We start from the raw sequence: 16,443 nt of genomic DNA, 5'->3' as shown, positions 1-16,443 counted from the left end.
GAATTCCTGACTCTCCTCTCTATACTGGCCTCCCAAGTGTCAAGTGCCAGGATTACAGGTATGTACCAGCATATCTAGCCTTCCAGGATGGTTATACACACTTAAGACCTCAGAGTTCTTGGCATAAAATACAGAACTGGTGAACAATATCGTTTTCTTGTGTAGGTTTTGAGAAACTACAAATAAAATACAAAGCAATGTTTTTGTTGAGGCACTTACTATATAAGGGCCTGCTGTTGATAACTCTGTAAAAATAGCTTCAAATTCAGACCTTGACCATTTAGTAACATGGCCTCTTTATTAAAACATGGGAAACTAAAAGCCAGGGCGATGACTCATCCATTGCAGCAGTCTGTTCTGGTAAAAGAGTTACTTACTCTGGACAGCAGGGTTTGCTTTAGGGCTTATCAGGTTATTTATTTTAAGGTAGGGCCTAAAACCATGCCTTTCAGGTACAGCTTAGAAATCTTAGTGCCTCAGCCTTTGGGGTTTCTAAACCAGGGAACTATCCTTTCCCCTGTCTCTGTACTGTTGGAAATTTAGATAGTATGGTCTCATAATAAACATCTTTTATTACAACAAATTACTGATCTTTAAGGGGCATGCCAGTTTGGAGGCTGTTTTAGTTTGGGGGAACAAGGTCCTGCTATGTGGTGGGGCTCTCTTGAATTCTAGATCTTCCTGTCTCAGAAGCCTCTAGTGTAAGGATTACACGTGAGCACCACAATGCATTGGGTAGCATTATCATTTAGACCATTTTTCGCTTGGAAAAAAAAAAGTGCTTTAACTGTTTATGGTGCCTTTGCTGAGTGAAATCTGCTTAGTCTTTTTAGTTGCTTTTAGTGTTTTTCTCCAATACTGTCTTTCATACTTAGGCTGAGAAGAGAATCTGGCAGGCAAGACAACAGTCCTATTAATAAGCAAAATGATTTGGGTTATCACCATCTACTTTTCTTCTTAATGATTTCTGGAAACAACTCATTCTTGAAATTTCTATGTGTGATGACAAAGCAGTCTCAGTGCACTTTTTGGTTAGGTATTCCACACCAAGGAAGTAAAATCAACTGCTCTGGGGATTTGAAATGTCCTTACAACTGCAGAGTGTGTACGAAAGTATAAGGCACTTGTCAATAAATTAAACTGTGGTGATCTGCTCTTACACCCCAAATTCTAAGATTGAAAATGCCATTTGATTAAGCTACTGACATTTCTGCAGTAAAACAATATCTCCCTTTGAATTTAGAATTTGTCCACTTCTAAAAAAAGACTTAAAGTCTTTAGACTCATATTAAAACTATCGTTTCAAACGTTGCAGGAGAGAGCATTCAAATGTTTAAGTGAAATTATACAAACACAAAGCATCCTAAATATGGTGGCAAGGCTCTTCTTCACAACGGGGGGCTGACTGCCTTCTCACTTGCCTGTTTCTCTCAGCCCAGGTATGAAAGGCAGTATTTGGAGAAACACTAAAAGCAACTAAAATGACTAAGCAGATTTCTGTAAGCAAAACCGCTTACACAAAATTATTGTATACCCAGTGGTGTCTTATGTTCTTTAGGTGAAAGGGGCATTGAAAATAACTTTCTCAAGAACTTTCAGGGGAATTAAGATGAAATATGAGGAATTGAATTCTCTAAATCATCCTTATTGGTGCTATTGTGAAACATTACACCTTACACTTTAGCAAGAGCTCTGGAGCGGCTATGAATCGCTAATGAATGCTGCAGATACCTTAGTGCTGTAGTCAGGCAAGGTGCTCCGGTTTTGAAGAGCTTACACTGCCCACTTTGCTACTACAGGCAATGATCCTACTAACGTGTATGACCAACAGTCAATCCCTCCGCTCCAAGAAAGCCCTCGAGGTTTCTTTCACCATCCATCCTTTGATCTAAACCTTTAAAGATTTTCAGGTTGCCGAACACTCCCAACTCTCAAAGGCCAAACTAATCTCTACATTAGGCTGGTGTAAGTCCACCAAAATGTCCGCGGAAGCTCTCTCCAGGGCCAGCAGGAGACACTTCTCACATGGCCTTCACTGTCCTTTGAGATGGTTTATCTGAGGCACTCGAGAGCCATCCGGCTCTCCTGGCGTCAGAAGGGCGTGCGTCAGGGCAGGGAGGCTTGCAGCTCAGCACGATCCCCCCTCCCTGAGGTGTCAGCAACCACCCACTGCGTGAAACCGGGCGGGGGAGGCGCGCCGCAGTCAGCCGCCCAAAGAGCGCTGCGGCGGGGCCGTTTTCCCTTAGTCACCGCGGCGCCGACGCCGCGGCCTTCTCCTCAGGCACTCGGTGTCCTCACGCCCCGGTCGCCACGCCGGCAGGGGGCTCAACGGCCACCTCAACCCCAGGAGCAGCGGCCAGTCCCTAACTCTCGCCCTCCACTCTGGCAGCCGTCAACCGACCCTTCCCTACCCGCATCACGTGCACCTGGAAGTGCGTGGGTGGGTCCTACAGCGCCTACGGAAATGACGTAGTTCGCCCCGAGTCGCATGATGTGGCAAAATGTTAAAAAAAAAAAAAAGGTGGGGGGGAGGGGAGGAGGGAGAAACCGGAGCCTGGGGAAAGTGATGAGTCTAGAAAAAGTAGTCCCTCGGTTCCTCTGTTTCCCCGCTGCCGCATCAGCGAAGAGCGATCCGCGCACTGCGTCCCTGAATTCCTACGCCTGTCCGCTGCACGGGGTTCGTGGAAGGCTACATAAGGCGGACAGGGTGAGGAGGCTGGGCGGAGTTCTGCCCCGGGATCCTTCCGCAGGGCTCAGCCGTTTCCGGAGTCTGCGCTGCTCCCGGTTCCGCCATTGCGGCTCTCCCGGCCCTTGGAGCCTCCGCCCCCGACCCAAGCTCTCTCGTCTGCCTGCCAGTTCCCTACGTCCCCGGAGAGTATTCCTCTGAGCCCAACCTCCCCCTCCCTTCCCCTTCTCCTCCTCTCCCTTGGAGAGCCCGGGCAGGCACTGCCCTGCAGCCCCAGTGACAGGAGGAGACCATACTCCCCGACAGCGCCATGGCCCAGATTCTGCCAATTCGCTTTCAGGAGCATCTCCAGGTGCGTGTTAGTCGGGGCTGCTGAGGGACTTTTCGAGGGTATTGGGAAGGAAGCTAGCGGCCCGGCCCGAAGGGGATCGAGAGAACGGGAGTGGGGGGGTGTCGGTATTTGGCATTGATGGAGGAAGGACACTGTCTTAAAAGCTTAAAGGGTTAAACGATATGAGACTAGGATGGAAATGACGAATCGGAGTGCAAAGGGCGGCGAGGCCAGGCCTTACGTCTGACGGCCTCTTATTTCTGCTTCCTGGATTGCAAGAACTGCGCATACCAGACCCCCCTTCCCATTTTACTCAGTTCATTCATTTGGGTAGGGGCTAGGTGGGGGAGCTTCTCGCGCGTTTCTCCCAGAGCAAGAATTCTCGTTAACTCCGGGCGATGCAGGGCTGTCACCTTCCCTTGGTCTATTCCGATTTCCACATCGAGTCTGCACCCAGGAATTGTGTGGCGGGTGGGTTGGGGAGGAGCTGCATCTTCGCTCTGCAGCTCACAGCTGAGAAAGGCACCTTGGGGTTAGGGTAGCAGTGGCTTGTGTCTTGCCTTCCCTGAATCTGTAAAGAACCGAAGGTCACACTCACTGAAGGAACAGAAAGAAGATAGAGGGGCGGCTAGGGGCGGTGTCAGTCTCAGGGTGCCTGGGGTCAAGGTCCCAAGGGGAACGCGCATATTTTTCCTTTCTTGGTTTCTTCAAGGGTTAGTGTAGTTCTAAGACTCACTTTGATTCTTGTAGGTAGGGAGAGTTATTTAGAGGTTATTTATGGTCTTTTGGAATCTAGCAGGTAGTTGTGGGATTAAGGCAGGAGTATGTCTCACAGGACTGTGTGGAATTCAACAGAGCCTGGAGTGCTGTAAATGCATACCTGCTCTGAGACAGTACCTGACAAGTTGATCTATAACTGGCTTCTTTTTAATAGGCTGGGGTGCCCCCCTCCCCCCACTGCACCTTATCCTGGAGTCAATACACCATTGTCTAACCTGGCACCATGCCAGCAGTTGGCCTAGGCAGGTGACCATTGGAGGGCTTCGCTGAATTAAGCTTCTTCTGAACTGCTGCTTTTCCTGGTTCTCTTGTCCTGACTCTTTAACATCATAATTTATTCATAATAATTTACTTCCCCCCAAATATCCCCATAAAGAAATCTGCTTTCAGCTTCATCTTTTGAAGGGCTAATTTCATGAGGGAAGGTGTAACGATCCAGTTCAAATATTGGTAACTTATTGAGTGCTTTATCATTGAAGGCAATCTGATTTACTGTTCTCCGTTGATACACGTAAAAGATGTTTGATAATAAACAGGGTTAACTAAAATTCAGCTACAAGTAAAATAATTAAATATTTCTTTATAGACTTTTACCGTGTTGCTTACATTAAAAAATTATTTTACTTTAGGACTTTAAATGTAAATGATAATAGACCTTTGCCCATAAAATGAGCTAAATACACTTTCTTCAGTCATCACTAGTTTTCAAATAATTCACCTGATTTTGGCAATAAGATCTCTATTTTGCAAAAGTCTGAAAAATGTCAAGTGACAATCCTGACAGAGAAGTTAATTTTGTCCTCAATTCAAGCTTGTTTGAGTTTCCTCTGTTAAGAAAATAAAGAGTTAGGAAGGCACTGTTCTGGATGCTAGCGGACAGTGTGCTGACCTCTTCAAGCTGAGCTAAGAGGGAGGCAGCCTGTGTACATTAACGAAAAAAAAAAAACTAGCTTTAATTAATTGCTTGCTTTAATTAATTTGGCCATGAATTGGATTGCTGTTTTCTCTCCTCCCATCTTTGGAATTAACCCTTGTCCACACTGAAGTTTATCAGAAATAGCCTTCTGCAAATATGTATATAAACCATATTCAAGAGAAGCAAAGACAGCTGCTGATCACATGATCATTGTTGATTTGAGTAATAGTGTTTCATTTCTGTTAAACACGAGACCAGAATTGTTGAATGGTCTACAGACTGGAATCCAAACTTGTCACTAATTAAAAACAAATTTAATGCAGGTGTGGCATGTGAGTAACAATTTCTGCAAATACTTGAAACTGTTTTCCTAAATTTGGAGATTTTGAATATTTATAAAATAGCTTTACAAGTGTTCTTGAAGATCTCTGTCTGTTCTTTGGAGGACCATGTTACACTTTAAGCTTTGGCTGGTAGGATTCCACTCCAGTAGATGGTGATCAGTTTCGTCAAAAGGGCAAATCACCATCTTTTCCAAGATAATGTATTCTCCTGATCTCAGATTTTTCCCCCCTCGGAGCTGGGGACCGAACCCAGGGCCTTGCGCTTGCTAGGCAAGTGCTCTACCACTGAGCTAAATCTCCAACCCCCTGATCTCAGATTTTTATCCCTCTCTTAACACTTCAGTGTAAGGAGTGTTTCAGTTGTCATCTTAAGTCTTTGATTTCCAAGCCTCTGCCATTCTGCTTAGAAAACAACTTTTAAAACGCTTAGGAGAAGAACTGGAAAATGAGGAACTAGAGAGTGTAGAGTTCACTTGTGAAAGTTAACAGCAAACTCTACATTTTTTTTAAGCTTTTTATGAGAGTGTTGCAAATAAAAAATTGCTATTTATTTTCATATCCCTTTGTACGTGTTTAGATAAAGATCTGTCATCAAGGCTTGGAACTACATCACATAATTTTAATATTTTATGTGATGAAGGAATTTTTGTTGAGTTACAGATTCTGAACAAATTCTAGGCTGCAGAACACAGTAAGTTCAATGCTAGCCAGCAAAACCCTGTCTCAAAGGACAAAACAACAAAATCCCACCGCCTGCAATTTTCAATTCCTTGAATATTAAGCATTTTGCTATTGGCACATTTTGTTGAACACTTGGATACTTCTAATTTTTATTTGTAAATCTCTCCACCCTATTCTTCTCGCTTTGATCCATAAGTGAAGGCATGCAATATAATGTTGAATAGTAGGATTCTTGCCAGGGTTGGTTTTTGAAGAGAAAGCAGTGTTTTCCTGGGACATAATGTATGCTTAGGTAGACGGGAAGAGTGCACACCTGGAAATAGACGCTGATCTACCGTGGAAATAGTTTCGAACTGGAGACAGCTTTCTTTTCAGAATTTTCTTAAAGGTTAGTTTACTCAACTTTAAGGAGTTCTAGGTGTTTTCCATCAACCCAGAAACTCCAGTTAATGCTATTAACTTGAAGGGATGGCCAAAAGCTTGGATTTGAATGTGTTACTGCAGAGTACATCTGTCAAATGTAGGCTCTGAGTTTCTTTTCTATTATGGGAAGTATTTTTTTTTTCTGCTCTGAAAGAAATAATTGTCAAAACTTAATTGCCCTCCAAATCAAACTCTATTGACTGTTACAGCCACTTAAATAATACCTTTATGTACTAAAAACCTGTTAAATGTTTTCTGTTCATCCCTCTAGGTAGTTTAACTTAGCATCCTTTTAGAAAGGAGAAAGCTGAAGTTACTGCAGTTAACTTATGGAACCACACAGATAGTGATTAGATTTTAATATTTATATTTTCAGCTTGGCAAGGCACGTTCTTCAGTGAATAATTACATAGTTTTAGCTGCAAAATTTATTACAATCAGGTCAGTGAGATGCTTCAGCTGCTAAAGGCACTTTGCTATGCAAAGGCACTTGAACTCCTGCACTAAATGAATGCGGAGCTGTCCTTTGACCTCCACATATGTAGCATGGCATGCATATACATGCACACACACATTGTGCACACATACAATAAATAAAATTAAAAATATTTATCACTATTGCTTGTTCTATACTCAGGTGTTCTTTAATACCTACATTTAGTCTTTTTAATTTTTTTTATGCGTTTGAGTGTTTTTATGTAAGTGTATGCACCAAATGTATGCAGTGCCCACAAAGGCCAGAAGAGGGCTGTGGATCCCCTGGATCTGGAGTTGTAGACTACTGGAAGTCACCATATGGATGCTGGGAAGGAGCCCAGGTCCTCTAGAAGAGTAGCAAGTGTTAACCGCTGAGCCATTTTTCTAGCCCCAGCACTTTTATTTTGGATGGTTTTGTTTTGGAGACAGGGTCTTGCTGTGTTTGTAGACTAAGTGCCCTTGAATTCTTCATCCTTCTGTCTTAGCTAGAATTATTATGTCTGGCATAATAGCTTTTACATGAGCCGACATTTGTTTTTTCTCTTTGCCTTAATTATTTAGATGATACTTTAAAAGGGGTTTTCTCCAAGTTCTCAGCAATAAAATATCCAAGAAAGGTTAGGATGAAATTAATTTTGACCAGGATTATGTGTATTCCTCTCATAAAGTAGTAGCTTTGGGACTTTCCTATTGTCTTTTCCTTAATGACAAGAGTGTGTTCCATTCCGAAGCCACTGTTGTGTATTTCACTGTATGTTCATGGTTTTGGATTTATACTAACACAGTGTTAATACTTCCTGTTCTGACTTAATAGGTAAATAATTTTTGTTGTTTGGTTGGTTGGTTTTTTTTTTTTGTTTGTTTGTTTTTAAGTTAGATAATGCAGCCTTTCTTTTTCAGTTATTTCTGAAAAGAATAGGAACCACACTCATTAAAACCACACTTCATCATACTATGAAATTTAAACTGCAGTGTACAATTCTGGAAAATGCCAGTTTGGGTTTTATTTGATTATGTCAGGATTTTAGCTTGTCTCAACTTCCTCGTTTAGTATATACTTCCTGGCAGCTGTGAAGTTAGACTATAGTGTAGCTTGTGTTTATGGCATAATACTTAGCCATAAGTGTACATGTAAATATTAATTCTTCCCAACCGCCTCGGAGAGTTGTCGTTTCATCTACTCGAAGCACACATGCACAGCATGTTGAAGGAGAAAACTACAGTCTGCCCATTATTGAAGCCAAGATCTTGGAGTTCTGCCAGACTGTTTCCCGTTTCTCATTTTTCTATACCTATGCTATTTCTGGAGTAGGGAAGGGAGGCACCCTATAGTGATGCACACCAAGGGGTCTTAGAGATGATGGTGTTTTGATGGTCTTAAACTATTGAAAATGAGTCCTAGTAGCTGAGAAATAGGATTTGGTTAACAGTTGCTTTCATTTATTTCTGATTAGCTGGCTCATCGGAAATGAAACCACCAATGACAACATGTGCTCAGCTTGTAGAATTTATAAACATATAGACTTAGATAACTCTGAGTGGACCTTAATTATTTGAGAATGATTAATCAGGTGAAAAGAAACCTGTAAGAAGTTCATGGTTTAGGAAACCCATCTCAGGTTTACTTTCCCCCATATATAATATAAAGCAAGGCAAGTGACTGAGTTATTTATTAAGGCTACTGAGTCTTTTAAAGTTTATACTTTCAAAGGGGCTAAAAGCTTTTGCATGTGAATGTGAGCGTGTATATGTGCTCTTTTGCTGGCAATAAAACCCAGAGGGCCTTGCCCCAGTTAGGTGTAAGCTCTTATTTCTCAGCTAACACCCTAGTCTTTACAAGCCTTTTTCTTTTAAATAAAATTCACAAAACCTAAATTAGCCGATGCTGTGCCGCAGTTGTGGCGCTCTCTCAGAAACCCTACAGTCACCGGTGTTCTCAGCTCTAGGGAGGCTGAGGCAGGAGTATGAGGTTAGACAAGACTTTATAGGAAGACTTTATTTCCAGATAAATAATTGAATGACAATAATTGAATGACTTAGCGTTTAAATGTGACATCATGTAGGTATATTTGTTTTCAAACATTTTCTTGCCTGAGATGAAAGTTATACCTGTTAAGCAATCTTCCTCTCATTTTTTCTCTTGGCAGCTGATAATCTGCTTTCTGTCTCTAAGGACTTAATTTTGTGTCTGTTTTGCATTGAATCATACATTATGTTTCATCTTGTTTCTGCTTTAATGGGCAGAGGAAGGCAGGGTTTGGCTGTATAGCCCAGCCTAGAGCTAACTTGGCATCTTCTTGTCTTAGCCTCTTGAGTCCTAGGATTACAGGCATGTATCACCATGCCTGGCCAAGAACAGGTTACATATTTAGGAATTAAAGAGACCAAAATAAATGGAATAAAAGTTATTTTTAGATACTGAAAACAAACTTTGCTTATATGAAGGAAACAAGATTAGTATGATAAACTAAAAGCAATAAAGATAGCTCTTCTCCTTGACCAAACAAAAGCAAGATATTTCTTTTTCTTTTTGAGACAGGGTCCTACCTGAAACTTGCTGTGTAGACCTGTTAGCCTTAATCTCAAAAAGATCTGCCTGCTTCGGACTCCCAAGCGCTGGGAATGAATGACTGTGCTGCCACTCCCAGTGGCCTTCAGTTCTCAACCTGTTTAGTGGTTGTATGTCACTGAGATGGATTTTTTTTCCCTTTTGGAAAAGGTGATCTACAATTTGAATACAAGTTCCTAAAAACTTAACATCTGCTGCTTCCCCCTCAATTTCCTCAGTAATAATTGTGATAAAGTTAGAATTTAATACAGTAAAAGTTTGATACAAAAATTGTACTTAAAATACTGGATTGAAGATGGCTACTGGGGACACATGCTTGTAATTCCAACACTTATGGAGGCAGAAGAGTCTCTCTCACATTGTAGCCCAGCCTGGACTCTACATTTGAGATCCTTTCTCAAAACAAAGCAATCAAGTTGCTAAATAGTAGGTGCTTAGTTGGTGTTAATTGAAGACAAACTAATTAATAATTGCATTCTTGTTCGAACTTCCTGGAATGCTAATATTAAGTGATTTTTTTTTACATAGACAGAAACTTCTTGCTGAATGCAATTTCATTCATTCATGAGAACCTGAAATTTGTGGCACTTAAGTTCACAAGAAAATATTTCAGTAACTAATCTGTAAAATAAAATGATTCTGGTTTTGTAGTTTATAGCCCTGGTAAACTGTAAGCTGGTCATGCTATAAATAAGTAATCCAAGCAGAAAATGAGTAGTACAGCATTATGTCTAATTTCCTAACAGGTCTGTCAGCGTATAGTAGAAAATTCACATGAGTATGTGCAGCAGTGGGGCTGCTGGAGTTGAACTGAATGTGACCTGAGGAGCTAAACAGTCTATGTCGAGGAATTAGGACCTAGAAAAGTGGTTTTAGTAGTCAGACCAGGAAACCCTGGTTCATACCAGCTGTGTTCATACCTAACAGCTGTGTAAGTGATGTTTTGGTTGTTGTTTTTGTGCAGTCCTGAAGCCTAAACCCAGAGCCTTGTGCCTGTCTTTGCTGTCGCTGCTTTTGATGGTCTGTCCATTCCTGAGCTCTTGAAATAAGCCTCTCTCCTCCCTGTGGTATGTTCTTTGCCTACACAATGGCATTTGTATAAGAAAGGGCCTAATCTTGGAATGACATTTCCATCTTCAAGATTTTGGGCATAAAACTTCTATATTTTCTGGATCTTAGTGAAAATTGATCAAATATTTCCTCTGATAATTGGATTTTTAAATGAATGAATAAATCTTGAATTGTTTTTTTCTTTTCTTTTTAATTCCCAGTAAGTAGTAGGTTATAAGTAGAAGACTGGTATGATCGACTAGCCATCTGTTTAAAGTCCATGTCTCTGTCTGTGGTCATTGCTTGCATTGTGCTCAGTTTCTGTTTACTGCTGAGAGACAGAAGTCCTCCCAACAGCGACTCCTTCAGAGACTCTCCTGTCGTAGGAACTAACCTGTGTTTTTTTTTTTTTTGGTTCTTTTTTTTTCCGGAGCTGGGGACCGAACCCAGGGCCTTGCGCTTCCTAGGCAAGCGCTCTACCACTGAGCTAAATCCCCAACCCCCTGTGTTTTTATTTTATTTTACTTTGTTTTAGTTTTTTCAAACAGGATTTCTCTATATCGTCTTAGCTGTCCTGGAACTCTCGGTAGGCTGGCCTTGAACATCAGACTCACAGAGAGTCACCTGCTTCTGCTTCCTGAGTGCTAGGTCTGAAGGTTGCACCACTACTGCCTAGCAGAACAGTGTGGGATCAGCAAAGGTTAAAAATGTTTATTTGTTGTTTGAAATTTGTGGAGCCAACAGAAACAATGGCGGGCATCCTGTTGATGAAACAGACCAAGGATTGCTGCAATCTCAGCATTTTTCTTTATTTCCTGAAAACTACAGCCTCTGCGGTTTTTGGCATTCTTCTTTCTAGTTTTCAGGAAGGTCTCAGCGAAGTGACAGCTCAGCATCTTCCAGTGTGTCAGTACCAGTGAAAGAGGGAGGGTGTTTGGAGTTTAGAAGAAATTAGGCTGAATGAAATACTTAGGCTAGGTTAGAAGGTAACTAAGTCCTGAAGCGCATGCCTATGGAAGACCTACACGTATATAAATCTGTTGACCTTTTAAATTGGCGGCTCCTATTTAGTAAGTTCTTCCATGCTGCAGGGATTAACGGAAGTGTACATAGAGCACTGAGAAAATGGCTTTGCCTGAAATGCGGTAGCTCATACATACGTGCTGACACTGTCACTGTTCAGATGAAACAAGAAGGATCTGAAAAGTGTGGTGCCAAGCACTAATTGTGAAACGCGTGTAAGTCTTAAGTAATGCTGTCAGAAACACGAGCTTTAATGTATTTCAGTTTTCAGCTGATGTAGCTGCTAAAGAGCTGCGCTCCAGTTTCCTAGGCAGTTAGTGGGATGTACCTCCTTGGTGTGCTTATGGAGAAGAGGATTTGTGATTCATTTCTTCCTGGCTCATCCGATGTCATAACTGCTGGGTGCATGAGGCAGAACAAACCTATTATTTAGTAAGCACAAATACAGTTGCAAGTGATGGCAGAGATCGAGGCTTTGGATTAGTGGGAGAATTGTCTTACTACGAGCCAGTAGTGTGGTTTTATTTAGTTGTGTGCTAGTATTTTGTTCTGCGTGTGTATTACCAGACTGGGAGTGTTTATGGTTCATGCAGTCCTTTAACAATGTTCTCACGGTTTGGTCACTACATATTCTGATGTTGACTTACTTCCTGGTTCCTTGACTTATCAAGATTTACCTGTTCTTTTCAGGAAAAGAACAAAAACAATTGTTCAGGCAAAGCTTACTTAGGAAATGGTAGAGAGAGAGTATGCACTGCGCTTGCCGAAGGCTTGCATCTGATTTATGAGGCTCCATGTTGGGTGCCTCATAACTTATTGCACTGCAGCTGCATGTGGTCTGACTGTCCCAGCTCTGATGGGCAGGCGCTTCACCAGCTGAGCTCCATCGAAGCCCAGCAGCCCAGTTAGACAGATGTGGATAGTACTTTGCCCTGTTTACTTTTGAAATTTTGCTTAAACATTTTACAGGGTTTCAATTTTCTATGGTATTTACCTCTAAATGCTTGAGCATTTATCTTTAGAAAGTAAGAATATTTTATAATTATATTTTTATAACTATTAATACTTAACGACTGAATATCTACAAAAGAGTCCAAATGTCTGTCAGCACCTGGTATTTTGGTTTGTTTAAATCTCGATCTCAGCCACATCTTTGTGTTGCTTTTAGATTGTCTAAAGTTTTAAAAACATTTTTGCATGAATTTTGATTTAGAACAGAATTTCCAAGTCCAGGTTTTATCCATGGTCATCAAATGTTAGCTTTTGTGGGGAGGGCGGGCATTGGAAACTTAAGCAGTTTGAAAGCTTGTGATCCTCCTGCCTTAGCTTCGTGGGGGCTGCAGTCACAAACATGAACCTCCTCCTGGCCAGCCTGCTGTTTTATTTCATCTGACTTGTGTTCTGTTGGATTAAGTGTGCTTCTTAACTATTTGACAGTGAATGGCAGATGTGATACTTCTCAGTATTACCCTGTAATATGTGTTTCTTAAAACAAATATACAGTTACATCTTTCAAAACTAAGCTATAGTTACTAGAAAGTCGTAACTTAACGTGGTTATCTCAGGTCTTGCCCAGCGTTAGCCAGTTACTGCAATGATGTTGACTGTATCAAAAGGTAACTCAAACAACAGATTGAGTTTTTAAAATCTAGAATGTGCTGTATTCAAGGCACTTTTGGAAAGGTACAGTTATGTATAATTTTGTGAAATGTCCTTCAGTTTGGGGCCATCAAATCGGTTGTAGTGATTGGGTTGTCTAACTTGGGCAGGATATCTTTAAAGTGATAGAAAGCAGTTGCTGTCAGACTTATTTCGTGTCTTGATGAAAGTCGTAGCTGAGTTTTCTGCATCACAGATTTCCTTTTCCTCCGTGTTTTAGGAAGAAAGCAGCTTTTGAAACCGACCTCATGTCAGTTTTAGCATTTTATATTATGTCAGTTAAAGCCTTACAACTCTGAGAGTAAGTAGGTGGTATCATAACAAATGTTTAAGGTGAAGCAATACACAAATATTAACTGGTCTATTCTTAATTTTAGTGGAAAAAACTAGGGCCACATCCAGGCATTTAGACTCTTTAGGAAGAACCCAGCAATTAATTTTGGTGCCACTTGAACTTTATTATCAAATTGTGAAATTTACTGTAATTGTCTACTTGAATGACATTAGCCTTACCAGATTCCTCTTTCATGACAGATGTTGGGACCTCAGCTGTGACAGACTTTTTTAGCAGTGCTCTTCTGTAGACTAGTAAAAAGTTAAATTGTTACTTCTCAGGAATATATGGCATGGCTTTGTAGATTCTTTTCTTTGAAACTTAATTAGCAAAATAAAGTGTTAAGTATAGTTTCTTTCTGAAAGAAAGAGAAAAAAAGATTTGGTAGCACATCCTTGAAGTCTACCCTGAGGAAAAAGTATCCCTGTTCCTCACTGTCTGTTCAAGGCTAACCTGGAGTACATAGTGTGTTGTAGGGCTCCGAGGCCTACATGGCAAGGTTGCCTTAAAAAACAAATGAGGGGGAGAGAGAATTACTTTCTTGAGTAAGTTTCTGAGAGCCTACTGTTATCAGTGTAGTGAAATGAAATTCACACCCATGACCTGTGGACAGCTGAGTGAAGCAGATAATGAGATGTAGTGAAAGACAGTTGACGTGAGCTGAGCGAGCCCAGTTCTGTGTGTAGTTAGTTACTGATAGTGTCTATGAAGACCTGATGGTGCCAGGCGTTGTTTGAAGTGTTTCACATTAAATCCTCACAGCTCTGAGAATAGGTACTGTCATTCCAAATGTTTGAGAGGAGGGAACAATACACAGATGCACTTTAGTGGAAGAACTAGGGCTACATCCAGACATTCCTCTTTATGAGGAATCCAGAAAAGCAATTAATTTTAGATGCTACTTGAACTTTATAATCAAAATTTGAAATTTACTGTGGAAAAGTTGAAATACTATATTGTACTGCTACAGAATCTTAGACTAGAGTGCCTTCCATCTCCAGTTTGATCTAAATTGAAACCAAGAGATCATAAAGCAAAGATTTTTTTTTTCTTTTTGGTTTTTTTGTCTAATTTTTTTTTGTCTAATTTTTTTTGTCTTTTTGGTTTTTTTGTCTAATTGCTCTGTGTATCCCTGGCTGTGTTGGAACTTGTTCTGTAGACTAGGCTATCCTTGAGCTCACAGAGATCTGCCTGCTCCTGTCTCCCAAGCATTGGAATAAAAAGTGTGTGCCACCACTCCTGGGTCATATGTAAGGAAAAGGTTTGCAGATTGTTTATAACTGGATAATTGAATGTTTATTATATGCATGTGAATCCAAATTCATTTTCGCTATAGCTTTTGAGGACAGTTAAATAAAAGCTCTTTGAAGTTAAAAAACAACTTTATTATTGACATTTCCAAACTTTCCTAAGTTTTGTTTCTGTTGCTCACATCCCACCCACAGGCACAGAGAAAGGACTGTGTACTTGAGTCTGCTCTTCTCAAAGCAGTTCAGGGTGCCAGGCTTAGGGAATGGTGCCACCCACAGGGTCAATTAGCAATTTAGATAATTTCCCCCCACAAGCCTACCTGCTTTAGACAATTCCTCCTAGAGATTCCTTTTTTCAGGTGACTGAAATTATGTCAGGTTGAGAACAAAAACTAACAACCAGACAAGCATATCTCAGAATAGGATATCTTTAGCCTTAACAGCAATATTTTGTCACGGCTACTGAAAGTTGGCTGTAGTTAGGATATTGCTGTGTGTCTTCGGAAAAATTTGATGTAAGTTGTAGACTTAGGCCTTCAGAATTCATCACTTTCTCTGGCATAGATCATATACCATCACACTTTTATGGTTGATTTAATATTTTCTGGCTGTTTTGAAGATAAAAACTTTAAAAGCATTGCTACGTTTTTAAAGATTTGGTCTATACAAATATTATTAAACATAATTACCTAGTATAGGAACCTTTTATGTGTTTTTTTTTTTTTAAAGAATTATTTATTTATTTTATGTATGTGGGAACACTGTCACTGTCTTCAGACACACCAGAGGAGGGCATCAGATCTCATTACAGATGGTTGTGAGCCACCATATGGTTGCTGGGAATTGAACTCAGGACCTCTGGAAGAGTAGTCGGGGCTCTTAACCGCTGAGCCATCTCTCCAGCCCCTTTTATGTGTTCTTAACTCTGCTGGTGCATCTAAGCCAGAAGTAGAGTTAATGGCGGCTGGCCCTGTTCACTATTGTTAGGCTATTTTTCTGTTTGCCTATATTACAGGAAAATGGGAGCAGAATTAGTGAGTAACCTTAGCATTTGCCTCAAGTAATACCAGAAAGGGAAAAGAACTTTTCAGAGGTGGAGGCAAGTCACCTTTCTGTTAACTAATAGGATCCTCGAGGTCCTGTCCTTTGCTAACATTTAGGGGAGACTTTCTAGGAAAGCGCAGCCTCCTGTTTAGTTGTACAAATGGTCATCGTTTAAGTATGTTTTTAAACATATTTAATTACTTTAGTTTCAATTTAGTTCGCTTGCTACATGCACGTACACACATTCTGATTCTTGCTCTCTTGTTCTTGGCCCTTTGTCTCTTTTTTTCTTCCTGAGTTAAGAGTCTGATATATAGCCTAGGTTGGCCTTATACTTAGGCTCCCCTGCCTTAGCTCCTAAGTAAGGAGGATTACTGGTGGAAGCTACCAAACCCAGCTACTTTGAGTATTTTCAAGTCCTTTCACCTTTACCCTTAGTAACAATATTTAGTTATGTGATTCATTCTTCAGTTTATAATGGATTTCTCCTTTTCTTACAAAAATGCCCTTACTTATTCTCCATGAGACTAGACTAAACTCCTTATCATCCTGACTAATTTCTGAATATTCTATGCCAAACCACCCTCCCTTGGCAATGTCATTCTCAACCAGACTACACAGTTTTTTCTGCATTCTTCCCTCTTCATTCTGTTCCTCTTTCACTTTTCCTTTTCCATTCTCTTCTGTTCTTTTCCTGAGATTTTGACTTGTTCAAGCTGGCCTGGAACTCAGAGGTCTGCTTGCCTCTAGGTCCCAAGTTTTGGGATGCGTGCCCCACCACAGATAGCCCTAATTTTTTTTCAGTTTTAAATAAAGTATATGTCTGTTTCACATGGAATATCTTGAATAGGGCTTAGTACATTCTTGATAAGAAAA

General features: G+C 40.7%; 1 protein-coding gene across 4 annotated transcripts in view; it reads left to right on the top strand.

Annotated features, from left to right (window-relative positions):
* The first annotated feature begins 281 nt into the window (after positions 1-281).
* Cltc (clathrin heavy chain) overlaps positions 282-16,443 on the top strand; it is a 58,325-nt gene continuing 42,163 nt past the window's right edge. For 3 of the 4 annotated variants that reach the window (XM_006247108.5, XM_063269684.1, XM_063269683.1), the window contains exon 1: positions 282-3,038. In XM_006247108.5, the coding sequence (XP_006247170.1) occupies positions 2,997-3,038 (42 nt within the window). In that variant the 5' untranslated portion in view covers positions 282-2,996. The remainder of the gene's footprint in view (positions 3,039-16,443) is intronic. The other variant, NM_019299.2, reaches the window with a different exon arrangement.

Source organism: Rattus norvegicus, chromosome 10, assembly GCF_036323735.1.
Source record: "Rattus norvegicus strain BN/NHsdMcwi chromosome 10, GRCr8, whole genome shotgun sequence".
Lineage (NCBI taxonomy): Eukaryota > Metazoa > Chordata > Mammalia > Rodentia > Muridae > Rattus > Rattus norvegicus.
The sequence above is the reverse complement of the archived record's forward strand: the minus strand, read 5'-3'. Positions and strand labels throughout refer to the sequence as shown.